The sequence below is a fragment of the Cibotium barometz genome, chromosome 2 (genome assembly GCF_041138505.1).
Source record: "Cibotium barometz isolate CiBa-2024 chromosome 2, ASM4113850v1, whole genome shotgun sequence".
Taxonomy (NCBI): Eukaryota; Viridiplantae; Streptophyta; class Polypodiopsida; order Cyatheales; family Cibotiaceae; genus Cibotium; species Cibotium barometz.
Genome location: NC_141047.1, coordinates 73,767,734 through 73,789,877, shown reverse-complemented (window position 1 = coordinate 73,789,877; position 22,144 = coordinate 73,767,734). Strand labels below are relative to the sequence as shown.

Sequence of the window (22,144 nt, the reverse complement as noted above, 5' to 3'; positions counted from 1 at the left end):
TGAAAGTAGATCTCTAATTTTAGTAGCATCACATTAATTCAAAAGAAGATGTAGCACCAATTCAACAACAATGTTATCGGATGAAGCCTTCTTATGCAAAGCAAGCAATTATCCAATGGACAAGGTGAGCTACTTATCTTACATTGTGATCATTCCTAAGAAATATGGAAAGTTGAGCATTTGTGTGGATTTTAAGAAATTGAATGCAACCACAAAGATAGATCCCATTCTCGGTTCTTTGTGGCAAGACATCAAAGGTATTATTTCCTTGACAAATTCAATGGATATAATCAAGTTTTGTTGGCTCTAAAAGATAGGAAGAAAACAACTCTTGTGACTAAATGGAGTGCATTCACATCTAATGTGAGGACTTTTGGCTAAAAGAATGCTTCAACAACCTTTTGACGAATAGCGTAGGAGATCTATGAACTCATCAAAACCTTTATACGGGTTTTAATGAATGATTTTAGTGTGTTCAACAAGTTGAATGAGCATGTGTCTTGAGTAACAATTTCACGGCTTAGCCTTAACTTGGCTAGATGTGTGGAAAGCAACATCCTCTTGAAACATGTGATCTCTAGAAGTTTGAGATATATAAAATATAGATCTTTAACTTTGAGTTCTTCAACAAGGCTTTCTTTGGACTATACAAGAGTCATATAAGCTTGTTACTTTCTCTATTTTATTTCCACACTTTCATATTATTTTGCTTCATTCTTTTACAATGGCAACCTATCCTCTATCCCCAACCATTCAAAAACAACTTCAATCGCTTCAAAATTAGATTCTTGTTGAGAAGAAGTTGAGGATGAATTTAGAAGACAAGTTATTCCGCAAAAAGAGACACACACATGTCACTGCTACATCTTCAGATTCCGATAGTGATCAAATTCAGAGAACCGTACGAGCTCAAGAGTCTACAAAAGAGAAGAAGATTAGCCGCAAAGCTTTTACTTTCCAAAATTTTGATGGTAAATCCTCCTAAAATATCAAGGAGTTAGAGAAGTTTCTAGGTTAGATTCAGTTGCATAGTAAATTTACACATAATTTACTAGATGTGGCAACTTTACCAATTAACTTAGAAGAATGCAATGTATATTTGAGCTATTGAGTGGAAAACTTTATAATGTTATGCTATTCAAAGTGTTCTACAATATTAATCATTGAACATAAAAACTCCACGTCCAATATATATAAATTATGATAACTCATGAACACAAACTGACCCTACATTGTACATAGGCATAACTACACAATAGCTCTGAAAACACCTTACAAGAAAAGAGGAGCATGCACACTTTAGACAGTGGATGCATGGCTTTAAGAGTAGCAGACTAGGCTTGAGTTAGCATATACACCAGTCTGCTTCACAATATCAAGCTCTTTACTGTCTTAGAGGTAACTAGCAGCTATATAGAACCATGAGGATGATAAAGTTCGTCTCAAGCTTTTGTAGCACTTAAAAGTGAGTCTGTCGAACTAAGAATTCAATATACCATGTGGCATAGCACAAGCTTGCTATAACGCCTTGGGTTACACTTAGCAAAGGTTCATACACATAGACATAAGTATATATAATAACACACACCCTTCAGGACAGTAAACTACGAGTATACAAACAGCAACTATGGAAACATGGTAGCAGACAATCATGATGCAAAGTTTCTTGCACAAGCTTGCCTCCTCTTCAACCATCGTAAGTTTGAATATCCATTATTATAAAAGAAATGAGTTTTAACATGCAAAAAGATGCCATTTCAAAACAAAGAAAGAAGCATTAAAAAAAAGTCGAGCTAATATTTTTGTGTTATAAATACTATTGAAGCACAGTACAAAACTAAGTATATATATATATATACCTAGATGAATCCAAGAACATGCCCAAATTCACCTTATAAGAAAGTGCAATTTATAACCTCATGGTAGTCATCCACAAGACAATAAACCATCAACTCCATCATGCATAGTATGGACTAGATACTATGGCATCCCCACTAACGTCATCAATGCCCAATAGTGGGTGTAGAACTTGGTATCAATATATGCTCCCACCCCCCCCCCCCCCCCCCAACGCACGCACACAGCATACATTCATACAAAGGTCTGTGTACTGAGTTTCTGTCAGAGCTCCGGAGATATAGGGCAAACTCAGCCATAATGAAGCCTAGCACCAAGGATTGTAACAAATAGGAAGAATTATTACAATAAAAAGGTAGTTGATAGGGCATATGCACCACTAAAGACAAAAAGAATTAACACAATGTCAACAGGCTGCACCACTAAGCAGCATAACTGACAGCATCTGTACAAATCATTGTTGTGCTTTTTGTCTCTCTAAACTCTTCAGATTTCAAATAAGGAGTGTGCAAATGAAGTCACTAAAAATGCAACCAATCCCATTAGGGTGTGATCCTTGACCTCAACATACATAATTCAGGTTTTAAGAGTCCACATTTGCACCTGGTGCACTCATAAATGTAACTCCAAGGCCTTGTTGCTGTTTACCTTCGCAAACCACTGAAGGTACAGGTGCAGGCAGAGAGGAAAGGATAACGACAAAGAATAAATCAACTGTACACCGCATGTTCCACCACATCTGCCTCTAGGGCTTCCTTGTATTCTTGTTCAACAGCAGCTGCAAGCTCCAGTTCTCCATTGATTTCCAGGCCTTGTCGCAAAATACCATATGCTGGGTCACATGGGAAGAAACCTGCCTTTTTCAACTCATCATACACCTCCATTGCTTTGTGTGTATTTCCTGACCTTATTTGTGCACCTATAACTTCCGAATAGAAGCGTACAATCGACTGCAGTCTTTCTTCTTTTGCTAAGGAATATAGCCTGTCAACTTCCTCAATCAAATTGTTTCGAGCCAATGTTATGACCAGTTCCGAGAAAAGACCCTCATCAGGCTTGTACCAGAATTCTTTTCTAATAACATCGAAAATCTGGAGCAGTACACAACACAACCAACAAATGTTAGCACATGAAAGGCAGTGAATTGATGACCAGCCTCATTTTTGTGATAAAAAACCAGGAAACTGTAACTGGAACAGCACAAACGAATAGTAACATTGTAATAGGTAGGAAGAAATCAAGTCTTATCACCACAGGAGAAAGATTGGCCCCTACGAGGATGGCAGCAAGGGTCTCGTGCCTCAGCTCACTCACTTTCAGATCGCCACCAGATGTGCTACGCTACAATGCTCTTGATGAACTTCCACTGCTGGTCAGTGTAGGTCTGGAGTTTAGGGTGCCAATATGACCTCAGCTGTGATGATAGTAGCGGGCGCAGTACAGTGAGGCCATCAAAGGCACAATCACCCCACCAATGGAGACCATCCACTATATTTGTTCTGTGAGCCGTTCAAGTTACTTTTTATCACAAATAGCAACAATATAATAGGTAGTAAAAATCAAATCTTACCACCACAAGAGAAAGATGGAGCCCTCCACGAGGATGGTGGCAAGGGTCTTACGCCTTGGCTCATTCACTTCCAGATTGCCACTTGATGTGCTAGACTACGATGCTCTTGATGAGCTTCCCCTGCTGGTCAGTGTGGATCGGATAACTTTCCAACCTTCCCCGTCTGTAACATCTCTAAACTCTTGGGTATTCACAAATACATCAGCATTCCCTCGGATAACTCCTCAGCGCTGCCTATCAACATAAAACCGTGCTCTATCATGAGCACTCCTGATAGAATCTCTAGCTCTGGCTAACATCTCTTGCATATCTGCCAAGAAATCCCTAGCCGCATCATTCTAAATACCCTTACGTCCCATAGCTACTGGAGATCTAGATTGGTATCCGTACATCAGCATAAACGGACTGTAACCAATGCTTAGCACTGTTATGGGCAAACTCAACCATCCGGATGTACCTCTCCGAGTCTAATGGTCTCTTGGAGACATATGCACAAAGCATATCCTCCAAAATCTGATTCACCCTCTTTGTCTACCCTAGTACGAACTGGCACTGCTTCATGTGCAGGACAATGCACACCTGACCAAGACCATGTACAAGACTTGTACACCTGACCTTGGACGCTTAGAGTGGAACCCTGGCTGACTCATCCCGGACTGGGCTGACATGGGACCAGTTTCCACTCCAAGTTCTGCACCTTCTGTTCAGATATGTCCATGTTGCATCCAAGTGTGGGATGCACATGACAAGATAGGTGGCCACAGAGGAGTTGTCTTGTTTGATAACGGCAGTACAGAGGACGTGGTCACGTAACAGGCCGCTCGACAAGCTCGTTTTCCGTTTACCTCGGTAGATAAGCAAGTGGACAGATTTAGCACATGCATGACAACGAGCATCAAGTTTGACGCGCGTCGTGCTAAATTAGTCATCCAAGGCACATAATTTGTGTGAGATTTCATGGTTGCCCCTGTTGTAGGTGTGTCCAAGTTTACTCCAGACATTATCTTAGGGATCTAGTGGTTTCACAAGTTTACTCCAGATGTTGATTGGGAGCAATACATGTCCGGATTACCCAAAATGTATCCAAGGCTCATTAAATGTGAGTCAGGTGTGGCAAGGATACCTAACTTTCCGGTCATTAGCCATATCCAAGCTAAACGAGAGATTCAGAAAGATGCACAGTGTGCGGTGATCTATGTTGAGACCACCCAGACGGTTACTAGTGCTTCTGAGAAGTAAAAGGCCTTGCATGACCGATTCTAGAAGATCTTTCTTTGGGACAACCTTCCTCCTAGCCTCCCGCATCTAGACCAGAGGACCGCAAAATTGAACTCCTCCCGGGTTCCAAACCCCTGAGCAAGTTTCCATATCGCCTTAGCAAGGCCATGGAGATGGAGTTGGACTGTCAACTCCACAAGTTACTACAATGTGGTTTTATATGCTCTAGTGTGTCCCCATTCGCAGCCTTGATCCTTTCTGTTAAAAAGAAGGATGGATTCTCCCGACTTTGCATAGATTCATAGTTGTCAGGTACGAAGGTATGAAAAATCGGTATCGGTACGGGACTTTTTATTTTAGAAAAATAAGTTGGATAGAGGTACGATCGACTTTAAAAAATGTTTGATTTGCTCCTACCTTTGTTTAATGGAGGGATTGTCATGTGCATGTTTGCCCATGGACATATCCTGACGCTAGTCCAGAAGGGGCAGCCAGAAAAAGATGATAAGAACCAAAAGTTGGAGCATAAAGTGCAGATGTGGTAGTAGTGGACTAGGAGAAGGACATGAAGAGGATGTTGTCGTGCATGAAGGAGATATGGAAGTCCTGTCGGCTGTACCAAAGGGGATGTCGGTTGCACACATGAGAGTCGGTTGTACCAGCGATACTTTCGACTACAGGTGCATCAATTTATTCAATTTAATGTCCACTCAGCTGGCCGACAGTAGTCGGCCAGTTCTCCAAGTGTCCAAAGGGCTTATATAAGACACAAGTGCTCATTGTATTAGTCATTCTCTCCCTTATGGAGTGATCAAGCACTAGGACAGATTTTGGTGTGTTACACCTTTTTAGCAAGGCAGCCTAGGGCTGTAGATCGAGTACCTTTTCGTACCATATAAATATACTGAATTTTCCAGCATCTCTCTCTCTCTCTGTCTCTCTCTCTCTCTCTCTCTCTCTCTACTCTCCCTTCTGTCTGCGTTTTTGCATCAGCATGTTCTCAGTGGTGTTTAGGGCTAAAAGAAGACTCCCAGAGCTTCTGCGTGTTACAGTAAGTTGGCAGCTCCTTTGTCTAGCAGAATTGGCATACGACAAATATCATCCTACTAGGTTCTTATAATGTACAAATGTTGCACTGCTGATGATGAGCCAGTTTGTCACCCTGCACTGAGTGCAGAGTGCATGTGACATTCAAGGACCTTAAGGTTGGATTATCTAGGGCTCCTTGTTTAACATTAGCCTCCTAGGATAACCCATTCTAGGTGATCACCGATCCGAGTAACATTGCTATTGGAGCGGTCTTGCAATAGAAGAAGTTAAGATTTCATCATCAAGCACATGATTCGGGCTTGGTATATACTTTTTAAGAAGGCTGACATGAAATAGGGCATCCAATCGCTTACATGTCACGTTAAGATAATTCCTGCTGAAGAAACGTACTCAGACTATGTCCGGGAACTCCTCGCGGTGATACAAGCCCTAAAGCATTGGAAGCATTTCCTTTATGGGTGCGACTTTGGGGTTCGCACAAATCACAAGGCTTTGCATTGGTTTCAGACAATGCCAAGCACGAATTGGAGTGACCGTCAATACCGTTGGAGCTAGATTTTCCAGAAGTTTGGTGGAATGCTCGAGAGCAAGGCTAACCCAGTGGGCTGACGCCTTGAGCAAGAAAGGAACCATGTCCCACATCCAATCCACACAGATGGACCTTGCAGGTATAGGACTAGACAAGATAAAGCAAGGCTAACCCAGTGGCCGACACCTTGAGCAGGAAAGGAACCATGTCCCACATCCAATCCACATGGATGGACCTTGCAGGTATAGGACTAGACAAGATAAAGCACAAGTACGCGAATTCCGTGGAATTCAGTTCACAAAGACCCCATCACAGGCCAAGTCCGTTTTCATTGAAACACCTTCGTGGCTGATCTCAAAGCCCGTTTTCTTCCACCACAGTACATGACCAATCTTGAGGATGAGTTTTACAAACTCACTTAGGGTGGTTTCCCTGTTTTGACCTATTCAAACAAGGTCATTACACTAGCCCAACAATTGGGCATATTGGAAGAAGATAAGCTCAAGCAGTTTATTCGAGGTCTAGACACTACCATTAGGTACCCAGTGTGGAATTTTGAGCCTCAGACTTAAGCACGGGCACTGACTCTCGCTCAGAACCAGGAGTCAATGCTAAACGGAGATAAGCCCAAGCAAGTACAGTCTACCCCAAAGCCCCAACAGCAGTCATCTACCTAGGGTAAGGGGGCTCAAAACAGCAAAGACCAAAAGGACCAAAAGAAAAATTCTTCGGGTCAATCGGACCATAAGAAAGATTCTACGCCCAAGAAGACTCTTGAGGAAAAAGCTAAGGAGAGCATAACTGGAGGTTATCTCCAGCCTGATGAACAGACACAATACCGGACAGAGAACCGTTGTTTCTTCTGTCACACTGTGGGACACGGGAAGAAAGATTGTCCTAAACTCCAGGCAGAAAAGTCTGCCAAGGCATCCACTTCCACAGTAGCCACCGTAGAATCATCCACACCTCCACCATTAGCCTCGAATGTCGTTCAGCCTTTACCCTCTTTGAATTCAGTGCCACCAGTGGTATTTGATGATAAGCAAGAGGGTGGGGTTGAGGGCAAGACAAAGGCTCTCATCCGTGCCTATGGCACTTCAAAGGGAAAGCAATTCATTGTCCTCTTCGACATGGGTAGTTCTAAGGATGCCATTTCTCTGCAGTTGGCTACCAAGATGAGTTGTACCTTGGTTCCTTATCATTTGGATGTGGACGGGTTTACCCCTGGTCTATGTATGCACATTACTTATAAAGCTCTACAATTTGAGTTTTAGGTTCAACGGGCCACATTTCAACGGAATTTCATTGTCTCCACTCTCTTAGGATGTGACATGATCCTCGGGACCCAGTGGTTTAGACAGTATGCACCCATTCCTTCTTGGAGGTAGGACTTTCACCATCATTGAAGGCTTTCCTAAGCCTCTCATGATTCGCGGAGATCGGAGCATTCCTGGTATTCCACTCATTTCCCACATTCATGCCCAAAGAGCGATCAGAAAAGGAGCACAGTGTGCGTTACTGTACATCCACTCTCAGTCTAATGCAGTTCAAGTAGCACCCGCATGGGAGCAGCAGATGGCTGGTCTTTTGTCTCAATACAGCAACATCATGTTGCAAGACGACCTCCCACCCACTCTCCCACCTAGTAGACCTCAGGACCATCGCATAGAGTTGGTTCCTAGTTCAGAACCTCCCAGCAAGTTTCCCTACTGCCTTTCTAAGGCATTGGAGAGCGAGCTAGAACAACAGTTAGCTCGGTTAATCCGGTCCGGTTTTATCCGACCATCCTCTTCACCATTTGCCGCTCCCATTTTGTTTGTCCATGCACGATTATGTGTGGATTACAGGGCGCTCAACAAGCTAACATTGAAGAATAGGTTCCCCATGCCCGGAATAGAGTACATCCTAGAACGACTCAATGGTGCAAATATTTTTTCTAAGATAGTTCTTAAGAGTGGCTACCACATCAAGTTTGGATCTTCGAGGCCGACATTCCAAAAACAGCCTTTAGGACCAAGCATGCTGGTGATGCCCTTTGGTCTCACCAATGCACCAGCGACGTTCAACAAAATGATGTCTCGGGTTTTTCGAGATCTCATTGGCAAATGCGTCATCTTCTTAGATGACATTCTTATCTTCTCAGGGTCTGCAGAGCAACATGAACAAGATTTGGCATAGGTTTTGCAACTCTTGGAGGACAATGAGTTGTTTATCAATGCCAAGAAGAGTGAGTTTGGAGTACAAGAAATCCATTACCTGATATACATCATCAGATCTTTAGGTATTAGCCTCGACCCTGAAAAGGTACAGGCCATTCTCAATTGGGATGTTTCCACTACAGCCCGGGAAATCTGCTCATGTGTGGGTCTTTGTCAGGCCTACAGCACACATATGGACAAGTTTTCTGACCTTGCAGCACCTCTTACTAACTTGCTCAAGGGCGTGAAGACTCGTTGTCAGAAAGTGTCCGTCACCGGGTAAGGCTCTAGAGGCATTCCAGGCCATGAAGAAAGTTGCCCCTGAGTCTCCAGTTTTGAAGTGAGCATCATGGGATGATCCTTTCGAGGTAATTACCGATGCCAGTAATCTTGCCATTGGAGCTGTTTTACAGCATGATGGTAGGTCAGTGACTTATTATAGCCGCAAGTTGAAGAACACCGAGAAGAATTATTCGGTGTACAACAAAGAGCTCTTGGGGGTGATGACCGCTCTTAAACATTGGAAGCACTTCCTTTACGGGAGGGGCTTTATAGTTAAGACAGATCACAAGGCACTTAAATGGTTGCAAAGTGCTCAATGGAGTGACATGCAGTCCCAATGGAGTCAATTGTTCCAACAATTTGGGGGAATGATTGAATACGTTCCGGGCAAGCATAACCCCGTTGCCGATGCTCTTAGTCGCAAGGGCACTATTCAGACATTGCAGGAGTCCATTGTGCTTGAAATTCAAGGCAAAGACTTAGACAGTATGAAGGCACAGTATCCGGATTCGGCAGAGTTCGGGACTCAATATCAGTTGGCCCTCAGCTCCGACCCAGGCCATTATAGTATACAGGATGGATGGTTGTTTTTCAAGAACCGCCTTTGTGTACTCAAAGACAAGCGTCAAGTCCTTCTCCATGATGCCCATGATTCTCTGGTTGGGTGGTCATAGGGGTATCAACAGTACCTTGGGGAAGTTAGAGAGGTCATTCTATTGGCCTAAGATGCGCTGGGATGTCTACCAACATGTCCAATCATGCCAGATATGCCAAAAAGTGAAAGTACCTCATACCAAACAAGCAGGGTTGCTACTGTGAGAAGTCATCTCCTGTCTTTCTGTAGACACCAGGCCTTTGTTGTGGGTGTGCCCGTCCTTGTAGGTGTTGTTCTCATTTTTCCCCACTCTCCATATTTTTTCCTCATTTTTTCCTATTTTTCCATGGTTTGGGTGGCTGCCCTATGATGGCAGGATGACCCAATGGCTGGCCGACTGCACTAGTGTGCACGTGTTCACCTTCTGCAGCAGGCCGACTGGATTATACAGGTCGTGGACCTCTCTCATGATGGCCGACTGGATGACACCAGTCGTGAGGCAGTCAGCTGCCTTTAGCACATGCTGACTGGGTATTTGGGGCCATATAAAATGGCCCCATGGCCCCCATTCCATTGTATCATTCCGGGATTCTTCTTTGTGTATATAGAGCAGAGTTACACGCCTCTCTCTCTCTCTCTCTCTCTCTCTCTCTCTCTCTCTCTCGTGCTGTTATTTTCTGCATTGCATTTTGCTCGTGTTCCCAAATCTGGTCATCATCTCCGCTACGTATTCTGACATGGTATCAGAGCCTAGGCTCTAGATTGTTCTTGGGATTTGTGTGAGCAAGAGGGGGACTGTTGTGTTGCTGATAGGTGGACTGTTCGGGATTGTTTGGGAAGAGGAGAAGCAAGAGGACGGCGGGCTGATTTGCTGGACAGCCACTTGCAGGTGTAAGTTCTTTTTTGTTCCCACCCACCCACCCTTTTTCAGAGTACATCCCCGCAATGGCAGATCTGTTAGAGATGGCCGAGAGGCATGTGAAGATCCCTACACTCCCCACGTTCCCTGTGGACCGTCAGTTGGACGGGAACAACTACGGCATATGGAAGGTTATGATGGAATCTATTCTGGAGTCTTACGACCTCGCTGATTTCGTCGTTGTTGGGATTCACGGCTGGAAGTAGAGGAAGGGGAGTTACCGTCGATCCGAAAGGACCAGGAGGCACAGGCACAGATGTGGGATCGTGTCAACGCCAGGGTCCGTTCGTTTATCTTCCTCAACTGCACACCGCAGGTAATCAATCATGTAAAGCATATGACGCTGGCCAGAGGTATATGGCAACATTTGGCTTCTCTTTACAACAGGGTATAGCCCATGAAGAGGATTTCCTTGGAAGTACTGATGCGGGTTATGAGCCCTGCAAAGTCGTTGACGGGACCTGTAATGATTGTGGCGAGAAAGGCCACTATTGGAAGCAGTGTCCCAAGCGGAAGACCGAGAAGGGTGAAGATTCCTCAACAACAATCATGAAGACTCCGGCTTTTGTGCACTTGGAGGTGATGGACACCGATGTTTCATTTTCTTCACGCAGGGAGGAGGATTCTCCGTAACGGATACTCGGGAGTGGATTCTAGACAGTGGTGCTTCCAGGCACATGACTCCTTCCCGTTCAGATTTACAGGATCTCTGCAGGTATTCTGGTCACATTCTTACTGGGGATACATCCACTATCCCAGTTCACAGTGAGGGCAGGTTGGAGATAGTTCCCGATGGTGGCAGAGGGGGGAAGCATTCCTCCCAGGTGTTGTATGTTCCGTCACTTGGTTGGTTTTCATCTGTTGTCAGTACATCAGGTTTGCAAGACTGGCGTACGGGTGGAGTTTGATGAGCATTTTGTTGCTCTCCGGGACAAAGCAACAGGCCAGGTGGTTTGGGAAGGCGGAGTGGAGAATGGAGTTTACAAGCTTTCAGCACTCTCTCTCCCAGGTCCTCAGGTTTGTGATGAGTGGCAGCTTGGTAATGGCCACTTAAGTGTGGATACGCTGCAGGTGCAGGCTTTCCGGGACCAGATGGTGGATAGCTTGCCAGTTGATGGCAGCAGTTGGCAGGAACTTTCCAGTACTGATGTTGGTAGTTCTTGTGTTTGTCAGTCAGAGGAAATTGAACAGGTAACTTATGCTCTGATGTCTCGTAGTATTCGGGACAAAGAAACTCCTGTAGATGAGGATGTTCTTTCCACGGGGACCTCTCGGAAAGCCAGGCAGGTGGCAGTTGATTACTTGCAGAAGGAGGTGTATACTCCAGGCTTTGTGGTTCCGGATTCAGAGGGGGAGGTTGACAAGTTTCAGAAGGCCTTGCGTGGTCTTCAACAGGTTTCCAGGACTAGGCTTTGCACCGTAACAGGTGTTGATCCTTGTGAGCAGTGTGATGCCTCTTTGACTCAAAAGCAGAATGGTTCATTGATCTGGTTGATGGACACCAGATTGGACGGGAGCTTCCTGATGAGGTAGTTGATCTCATGGTTGCAGATGACTCTTTGGGAGGCAGGATCGCGTATCCTGTGGTTTCTGCGGCATGTGAAGGATCATCTTGTAGAAAATCCTCTATCACTCTCTCTCTTGTGCTGTTATTTTCTGCATTGCGTTTTGCTCGTGTTCCCAGATCTGGTCATCATCTCCGCTGCGTATTCTGACAGCTACAGCCTTTGCCTATTCTTGAGGGACCCTTTCATGACAGTATGGACTTCGTAGGCCCTCTTCCCGCCTCAACTGGATCTAGAAACACAGTGTATGTGTCACATACACTCTGCACTAAGTGCATGGTGACAAGATGGCTCATCATCAGAAGTGCAGCATTTGTACAGTTTTAGAACCCAGTAGGATGATATTTGTCGTATGCCGTGACCCCATTGTACATCCTCAGTCCAGGATAAGTCAGGCACGAGCTACGTAGGTCATTCCTTAGCCTTAGTGGGTCAGTCAGTCAGTCAAGTCCCTTAACCCACTTGGAGAGAATCATTCATGCATGTAGAGTCAGTAGAAGCCTTAGGGTTTGCATCAGAAAGCACTCTGCATCTTGCATAATATGCATACATATGCCTGTGCATCATTTAGAACATCCCCAAAGCCTTAGGGAATTTACTGGGATTTATCTGGTATTTTTCCCATATTTATTAGTATTTATTTATCATTATTTGCATTATTGGGCATTTATAAATATTAAGTTTATTAAATGACCAACCCCCAGTTAGTATAAATAGGCTTGCCTAGAGCCTCTTTTGCTCATTCAGTCTTCATTGTGCTAAGAGCTCTCCTCTCTCTCTTGCTCTCAGCATAAGACTAATCCATGCCCTAGTGCCCATAAGCTTTCTTCTCCAGCCCTTGAGAACCATAGCTTCAGTCCAGCCCTAGGTGTTTGTCCTCAGCCCTCAATCAGCCTGTTTTCAGCACCAAAGCAGCCCTGATTCAGTCCCTTACAGTCCCCCATATTCAGCCCACAGTTCATCATAGTTCCACGCCTGAAAACCAGCAGCATTCAGCCTGCAGATCTGCGTTTTCTGGTCCAGCACAGCAGCAGTGCTGCGTTTGCTCCAGCTGTACAGTTCCAGCCCTGAAATCATCTGTTGCTGCTGCGTTTCAGTCCATCAACACCCCTAGACACCTGCGTTTCTGTCTACAGCAGAATCCAGCCTTGAAGCAACAGTTTACAACAGTTTCCAGCATTGAAACAGTTGTTTGCATCAGTGTCCAGCCTTCTCTGCATCATCAGCACATTCAGCAGTCATCTGGTGAAGGTAACTCAGCATTCATATGTGTTTTCAGCATTCTAACACTGTGTAGAACAGTCCACCTTCTTCTTCTTTGAGCCTCAGGTGTGCAGCCCTTCCTCATGCCCTTGGGAGGAGTGCATAGGCTCAAGATCCAGTCATTGAGGTGTTTCTACAGCAGTGTACAGATCAGCCTTACTCTGATCCTCCGAGATCTTGCGTTTGGCTTATCTACAGTCCAAAGTCATTCTCTCTAAAGTAATAAAGCAAATACTATCTCATTATCGGGATAGGGGGCCCTTCAGTGGGTAATTCGGGACCCAATCTGGTGTACAGTGTTCATATCTCTCTCTCATCTCTTTAAAGTTTGAAGTAAATGAAATGGATTGCTAAACTCACGAAACTCAGGATACAGAAGACGGTGTGAGCATATTGTGTGACAGGATCAACCAATACAAAGACTTCCGCTGCATATCACAGTATGACCATTGTTGATAGATTCAGTAAGTTTTGCATGCTCATTCCATGCAAGCAGACCGCCACAGCCAAGGAAATAGCTCGCTTGGTCATTCGGTTTTGGTACCCCATTGGTGGTTTGCCACGGACTATCACATCAGATAGAGATCCAAAATTTACGTCCCACTTTTGGAGAGCATTGTTTGACAATTTTGGGACTAAGTTGCAGTTGTCCGACGCATTCTATCCTCAATAGTTGTCCGACGCATTCTATCCTCAAACAGATGGCCAAGCAAAAATTTACAATCAATTGGCCTTCGACATTCTCAAATCATACTGCCATGGCCAGTAGTCAAAATGGGAACAATATCTTCCTTTGGTACAGGCAATTCTAAATGATACTCACTCATCGAGTATTGGCCGGACGCCGTATGAGACATCATTTGGAAGCCATTTCTCATCTCTTTTGACGAGACAGGTGTCACCATCTCTTGAGGCCAATAAGAGCACCGAGACATTCTCGAAAATCATGGAGTCCGTTAAGGAGCGCCTTGCCAAGGCTCAGGAAGCATAGACCTTCCAAGCCAACAAATCTAGGCGAGATGTCCACTTTAAGGAAGGGGATTGGGTATATCTCCGCATCATGAAACAACGGCTAAAGCAAGTGGACAAGCGTTGTCCTAAACTCTCATTCCAAAGTTTCGGCCCATTTCCAGTCATTCAGAAGTTAAGTGATGTCTCTTTAAAGATGGTGACAAACATTAGCATGCATGAAGTAAAGAGTGTCCACCTTAGAGCCTCTGGCAACAACCAGTGAGCCCTTACTAATCTTCCACTTTCCATGACCAAATGTGGTAACATAATCAGCATCATCAAGCTGTCCAGTAGAAAGCAGGTTCTTCTTGATCTCAGGCACATGCCTGACATCATGGAGCATAAGCTGTGAGCCATCTGAAAACACACGCCTCACATCACCTTTGCCAAGAATCTGGCATGCATGGTTGTCACCCAAATAAACTACTCCTTCATTGCCAGCAGTATACCTCACAAACAAGTCTCTGCAACCTGTGACATGAAAGGAGGCACCTGAATCAATGATCCACGAGTGCATACCATGACCATCTCCTGCAAGGAGTGAATGGGCATCAAGTGAAGACGTGAATAGGACTTCATCCACACTGTCACCTACATGTGACACATTGACTTCTTCAATCTTGACTCCACTTTTGCCCTTTGGCTTTGCATCTTTGGCTTCATCTTTGTCTTTGTCTTTTCCTTTGCCCTTTTCCTTTTGATCATTCTTCCATTTGTAGCATTGCTTTTTGAAATGTCCCTTCTTGCCACAATAATGGCATTCCAAGTCCTTTTTGGAGCGGGACTTGCTCCTTCCCCGTTCTTGGCTTTTACCCCTTTGCTGGGATCTCCCACGTGCATTCATTGCATTGGACTTTCCAACAGAGTTGTTCTTCCTGTTCATCTCCTCTTAAAGGAGAGCACCCTCCACATCTGCATATGACAGCATAGCATTTGAATTGCTAGTGGCTGCCCTGAATGTGTCCCAACTCTCTGGCAAAGTGCATACGAGAAAGGTGGCTTTGAACTCATCGTCCATTGCCAACTTTTGATTGATGACCTGGCTGACAACACCATTAAACTCATTTAGATGGGCTGTCATAGACGCCCCTTCCTTCATTTAAAGACCTATGAGTTTCTTCAACCAATACACTTTGCTTGAGGCACTTTGCTGGGCATACAAGTCCTGCAATCTTTGCCACATTCCCCAAGCTGTCTTCTCTTCACGTATGCTGAAAGTAAAGTGTCTGACACAGACAACATGATGGTGGATCTTGCTAGCTCATCCATATCTTCCCATTCTTCAGCAGTAAGAGAAGCGGGCATTACACCCCTTTCTTTGATGGGCTTGTGCTGCTTCTTCTGGAGCAACACATTATAGCACTGGGTTTGCCAAATGTCATAATTATGTGAGCCTTCAAGCTTTTTGATGTGAAGCAATGAAGAGCTCTCACCTGTGTGGTTGCCATAGCAATATGCAACCTTTGACACAGTCAATGCCTGACTCCCTGCAAGATGTGCAAACACTGCACCAAAAGCACACAAAGTGCTCACAGTTGTTCTCCCAAAGTTTATCTCCCACTGCGGAAGCACGAATGCAACTCTCCTCCCACTGAATGTGATAAAATCACCAAAATCTGGTTGCTGCAGATTTATGACAGCACCTTAGATGTGCTCTGTTCCCCTTCCAAAGTATTGTACAACAGTACTAAGTGCTCACCAATGATGTACCAAATTTGTACCGACAAGTACAGCAGCTGAAAATGAACCTTTTCCTCACTCAAATCAATGTACAACCATGCCAAAACTTGTACAAAGTTGTACCAAATCTGTACCAACAAGGACAGCAGCAATAAATGCTCTCCTGGCTGTCCAAATGAGTGAAAATCAGACCTTGACAGTCCCCACCACTGCATACAACAGTCCCGGACAGTGAGCAAAAGCCCCTTGACTGCAAGTGGATTTCTAAGGGTTCAAGGCATAAAAGTCTTCCCTGCTGCTTTGCCAAGCTCAACAAGCACAAAATCTTGAAAAGCCCCTTGATTCAAGATCAATTTCTGATCATGAATGGTACATTAATGCACATGAAGGCATCCAAAGTCTTCACAATGCTTCCCCCTGGCCACATATACATCCAATACATAAAAGCCCCTTGATTTACTGGCACATTGAGTGCTTGACAGGCATCAACACATTACCCAAAGCATCAAATGCCAGTGCCTGCATGCAAATCAGCCCAATTGGCACAAAAGCCCTTTGATTTACACTCCAATTTCCTGCAATTTAGCCCCGAATGTGAGATTGCTCACATCATACAGCATGTATGAATGCCCAATGGCACAATTACATCAAAAGCCCCAAATGTTGACACACAATTTCCTGCAAATTGACCCGGAATGTGACCAATGTCACCCAATGTTGCCAATTTTGCTCAAAATCTGAGCCATTTGGACTTGTACCTGCTCAATTGATGATAATGGACATGCAAAATCCCAAAATTGAAGCAAATACCTCGTACAATTTCTGATTTCTGTTGCAATTGCAGGTACAGTATCTTGAGCAGGTGTCGAGTAGTGTGGTTACAGGTCGTCAGCCGCCGCAGAAAATTGACGTTGGGCTTAGGTGCACTAGGGCGACGGAGAAGGTGGGGCGAGGGCGGGTGTAGTAGAAGTGGGTAACGTACTCGGTGAAGAGCACGCAGAGGACGGCAGCGATGACGTCGTTGACGCCCAAGGCCCCGAAGGAGAGTGAGATCGTCTGCGCAACGTAGAACCCGCCCAGCAGTGAGATGCCGCCAAAGAGGGCTCGCCGGAAGGGGCTCCGGTTGAAGTACCCCTGGACAGCCTTGGTGGTGCGCTGTCGTATGCAGGCTGATGGTCGGCGGCAGTGGTTGGCTGCACACAGATGGTGGCGGGTTGTGCTCGTCCAGCCTGGCCCGTTGCGTTTTTCTCCCAGTTCTATTAGCTGGCGCCATCTCGCTCTCTCTTCCAATGGCTGGTTTCCTCAGCCTGTCACGTGTTGTTGCTTGTTGACAGCAGCGCACAGTCAAATTTGAGGAATCCTTGCCAGTTTCCAAGCGTATGATGTCCACCAGCTTCTGTAAGCGCACACACTCAGCTCGTTTTGCAGCTCTTCTACAGTCGATTTCAAGCTCTGCACCCTTGAGAACAAAACCCTAAAACCAGAGCTCTGATACCAGTTGAAGGGAGAGAGTTAGGGTTTCATGTGGGAGACATACACAGAGAAGAAGGGAGAGAGAGAGAGACATGTGGAGATAAGTCAACTCATAGTATGAGTGTGTGACTCCCCTATCACACATGTATATTTGCTCCAGTACACATAGTGCACTTAGTACATTAAAAGTACTAAGTGTACTATGTACTATAAAACTTATGGGCTTGTACACACTACAAGGGTGGGCATAATGCCTTTACCCCAACATGTAGGTCTAGCATTGCAAGATATTTCAGAAGAGCAACAACCAGATATGATTGACGAAGCTGAAGTTATAGCACCAGAACAGATTCTCCTCCACATATGGAAGCATGGATCCGGTGTAAAAATACGACAATTCTATACGAAGTTTAAGGACCACGGAACCCATGAAGCAATTTGGCTCGACGAAGAGTTCTTTCAGGAGTACCCCCAGTTGTTGGCGGACAACTTAGAAGCTCTGAACCTACCGCCAAGTTAAGCAGGAGGGAATGTCACGTGCACCTTGCATTGGGGTACACAGTGACACACTGGCATGATCTTCAATGCAGCACTTGTGCAGAAGTAGAACCTTTTCTAGGATTATTTATCATGCGCCGTGACCCCATTGTGAGCCCTCAGTCCAGGGACAGTCATGCACAAGCTATGTAGGTCAGTCACTAAGCTTTATAAGTCAGTCAGTTGTCAGTCCTCTTAACCCACTCGGAAAAAGCATCATTCAGGAGCATGTATGTGTCAAGCTTTATAAGCTTTATAAGTCAGTCAGTTGTCAGTCCTCTTAACCCACTCGGAAAAAGCATCATTCAGGAGCATGTATGTGTCAAGCTTAGCATTAGATGCATGTAAAGCATTTTAAGTGCATTCAAACAGAAGGGGGTCAGCCCTAAGGCTAGCCCCAAGGCAGCCCATACTTGGGCTTTGCCTTGCAAAAGCATCCAAGGGCTTTGCCAAGTGGTCGGCCAGCAGCCGACAGCTGTGCAACAGCCCAACCAGCTATCTTGTGGCCAGCCGACAGGAGCTGGAGCACCCAACCAGGTATTATGGGCAGTCGTGAGAGCATTTAATGAGCCAGCCGACTAGCTTTTCACGGTCGTGAGGAGCATTTACAGCAGCCTACTAGGTTTTCCCAGTCGTGGAGGCTTCATGCATCAGCCGACTCCTGTTTGAGGGGATGTTGCAATCCCCTCCGAGGCACCAGTGGTCTGCCAAGGGGAGGGACTGCCTAATGGTGCTCCAGAACTCGGCTCTCCCGGTCGCCCCATTAGGGGCGTAGAAGTTGAGGAAGCCAATGCGGTCTTCCCCAACCCGAAGGATGATCCACTGCGCACGACCCTGGACCAGAATGCCAGAGTCCACAACTTCAGATAGAAGCTGCTCGCTGACTGAGATGCATACTCCACCCTGGTTCCCCTGGGAGCCATATGCCGGTGACCAAAAAGTGTGACTCCTGCCAGGCAAGATCTTCCCGCAGGTGCGGGTACGCCCAGCAGAAAGGTGGTGCTCCTGGATGAAAAGGATATCGATGGGTCCTCCAACGAGAGCCCTCTGGATCTCCTGGGGAAGTACTCTACATCTCAGCCAGCATATGTGTGGTCCTTCAATCATCTAGACTTGCATCAGTGGCCAAGGAGAGTCTTCAGCAGAGCCTCGGGATAGCTGGATACTCTGCCGACGTTTGGGCCTCCTTGTCCTTGCGTTGGGCATTCATATCATTAGTGTATATATATACCTAGTTGAATCCAGGAACATGCCCAAATTCACCTTTTAGGAACGTGCATGTTATATACTCATGGTAGTCAACCCACAAGACTATATAACTATCAACTCCATTATGAATAGTATGGACTAGATACTACGACATCCCCACTAACATCATCAGTGCCCAATAGTGGGTGTAGAACTTTGTATCAAGATATGCTCACACGCACACTCCACACACACACACACACACACACACATAAGAGCATATATTCACACAAAGCCCTTCGTACTGAGTTTCTGTCAAACCTCCAGAGATGCAGGGCAAACTCAGCCACAATGAAGTCTAGCACTAAGGGAAGTAGCAAATAGAAAGAATTAGTACATCAAATAAGTAGTTGATAGGGCAAATGCACCACTAAGGATAGAAAGAATTAGCACAATATCAACTGGCCGCAACTCAGCGAAAACTTCACAATGTGAAATCTGCATGTCCGTTAATACGGTTGAATTATATACCTAGATGAATCAAGGAACATGCCCAAATTCACCTTTTAGGAACGTGCATGTTATATACTCGTGGTAGTCAACCCACAAGACTATACAGCTATCAACTCCATTATGCATAGTATGGACTAGATACTACAACATCCCCACTAACGTCATCAGTGCCCAATAGTGGGTGTAGAACTCTGTATCAAGATATGCTCTCAAAAGCGCACTACACACACACACACACACACACACATACAAGCATATATTCACACACAGCCCTTCGTACTGAGTTTCTGTCAAAGCTCCGGAGATGCAAGGCAAACTCAGCCACAATAAAGCCTAGCACTAAGGGAAGTAGCAAATAGAAAGAATTAGTACAACAAATAAGTAGTTGATAGGGAAAATGCACTGCTAAGGATAGAAAGAATTAGCACAATATCAACTCACCGCAACTCGGACGAAAACTTCACAATGTGAAATCTGCATGTCCGCTAATACGGCTGAATAATACACCTAGATGAATCCAGGAACATGCCCAAATTCACCTTTTAGGAACATGCATGTTATATGCTCATGGTAGTCAACCCACAAGACTATATAACTAAGCACTTCTCCAAAGAATAATATAAGCAAATACTCCTGCTTGCAAGCGGCCCTGCGGGGGGCGCGCGCGGGGGGGGGGGGGGGGGGGGGGGGGGGTAGCACATTCATCCCCAGATTCCCATTTGGTCCCTTTTGCATGGCCCTTGCTTGTGGGCTGGCCACCCCTTTTTCTAGTATTTTTTTGGGATTTTTCCCAACCTTTATGACATTTTCCAGTCGGCCTTGTCCAGTAGCTCCAGTCGGCCAGCTTACCCCTACTATAAATAGTGGGTGCTGGCCTCTCATTGTTCATTCAGTCTAGTACATATTTTGCTCCCTCACTTACGAGACTTGTATTGTTTCTTGCTTGGGACTGTTTTGCTTCAGTATATTCAGCATAGTTTTCTCCATATCTTTCTCTCTCTTGCACTCTCTGTTCAGCACATTCTAGTGCCACTCTGCTTCCGCTCTGTGCACTCTTTCATGGTATCATCGCTCCCGGTTTAGCAACCTCTTTGCTGCCCCAGATTCAGCACTGTTTTCAGCACCCTCTCCTCTGCGTTTTCTCTCAGATTTGCAGCCCTTTGCTGCTGTGTTTTCTGGATAGCACCTGCTGGTCTTTTCGCCTACAGTTTGGCTCCACCGACACAGTCATCAGGTACCCTTTGATCAGCGTTTTCTTTTCCACGTGGAGATTGGACATAGGCAGCCTGTTTTTTCAGGACAGCAGCCTTCTGTGTGCTGTGTTTTCCTCTCCAGTGGGCTTTCCCCTTTGCAGAGGGGGTTTGTGGTGTTTCAGGCTTTGGTGGCACTTTTGGTACCTGTGGAGGACTCCTCTACTTCAGAGTTTGTGCGTTTTTTTCTTGAGATTGAGCACAAGCTTTTGTGATAGCTGCACCGACTTCTCTTCATATGTTTGCTGAGTCTGCAAAGTTGGATGGTTCCAACTACACCCTATGGAAGGTGAAGGTGAAATCGGCCTTGCGTGGCGTGGATCTTTGGGATTGGCTTGTTACGCCGGCCAATGCCACCCCTCCCACCCTTGCTTCCGGTGGTGCGACTGAGGCACAGATTGATCTTTGGCAGTCGAATGATCGACGAGTTTTCTCCATAGTGACAGGGGGACGGCGGGACGCCCACGTGGGACGTGGGAACGTCGTCCCGATTAACTGCAGGTGCGGGACGGAGGCGGGACGGCCCGGGGGACGGGACGGACGGGACGTGGCAAGGGGACGGCGGGACATTGTCAGCCGGGGACGGGGGACGCCTGCAACGGCGCAACGGCGCAACGGCGCAACGGCTACAGAAATCTAGCCGTTTTCTTTTCAGGCAACGGCTACTAGCCGTTGGCGGCTGGCCGTTTGAGGCTGGCCGTTTGAGAGTTTGAGAGAGAGAGAGAGAGAGAGAAAGAAAGAAAGATTTTATTAACGTCTTCCAAAAGACCGAACTCGGCCTATGAGACAAATCGGAGTACCTGTATGGGGTATCCTCTGTCATCCCAACAAAATGAAAAAGTACTGAATAAAAAAGCTGAATCTGGGTGTGCAGGGGATGGAGCTCTATTACTAGGAGAATGCAAAGCTATATGCATGGAGTATACAATCATGATATGCAACCTAGCTAGCTCCATCCTGTACCATACTGGGGGTATAAAATGGTATACATCAGTGAAGGGGGTGTCCACAGCTCCCTGAAGAACATGCCTGGGTGTGCTCTGAAGCGAGCCAGTCGCTCCGCACCCTCTCTGTGAAACTGAGCTCTGATCTCTGTCATCTCTCTCTGGTATAGGCGTGGTGTCCGAAAGCCAGGTGTCCTCTGTCTCCTGCGGGCTCTAAGTGTCTCTGCTCTCTGGAGAGTAATTCCCTGCCGTGTAGGGGCTGGGAGGGGTATGGATCTCTGAAAAAATGTAGTAATCTGTGTCTGTCGCCCCCCCTCTGGAGCTGTCTGAGCCTGTAATAATGTCTCTTTGTGGCGCTGTATGTCTAGAATGTATCTCCCCAGTATGCGCTGGTCTGCTGTCTCAAAGATCTGGCGTAGGGAATGTGGCTCTCTGAATAAAATGGGATATCTCTCTCTGATGGCTGTATATGCTCTGCATCTGCATACATAATGCTCCTCAC

General features: G+C 45.8%; 1 protein-coding gene across 1 annotated transcript in view; it reads right to left on the bottom strand.

Annotated features, from left to right (window-relative positions):
* Window positions 1-2,180: 2,180 nt before the first annotated feature.
* Window positions 2,181-22,144, bottom strand: part of LOC147641453 (protein THYLAKOID ASSEMBLY 8-like, chloroplastic) — a 41,327-nt gene continuing 21,363 nt past the window's right edge. The window contains exon 2 of the mRNA XM_086821692.1: window positions 2,181-2,948. Within this exon, the coding sequence (XP_086677818.1) occupies window positions 2,568-2,948 (381 nt within the window). The 3' untranslated portion in view covers window positions 2,181-2,567. The remainder of the gene's footprint in view (window positions 2,949-22,144) is intronic.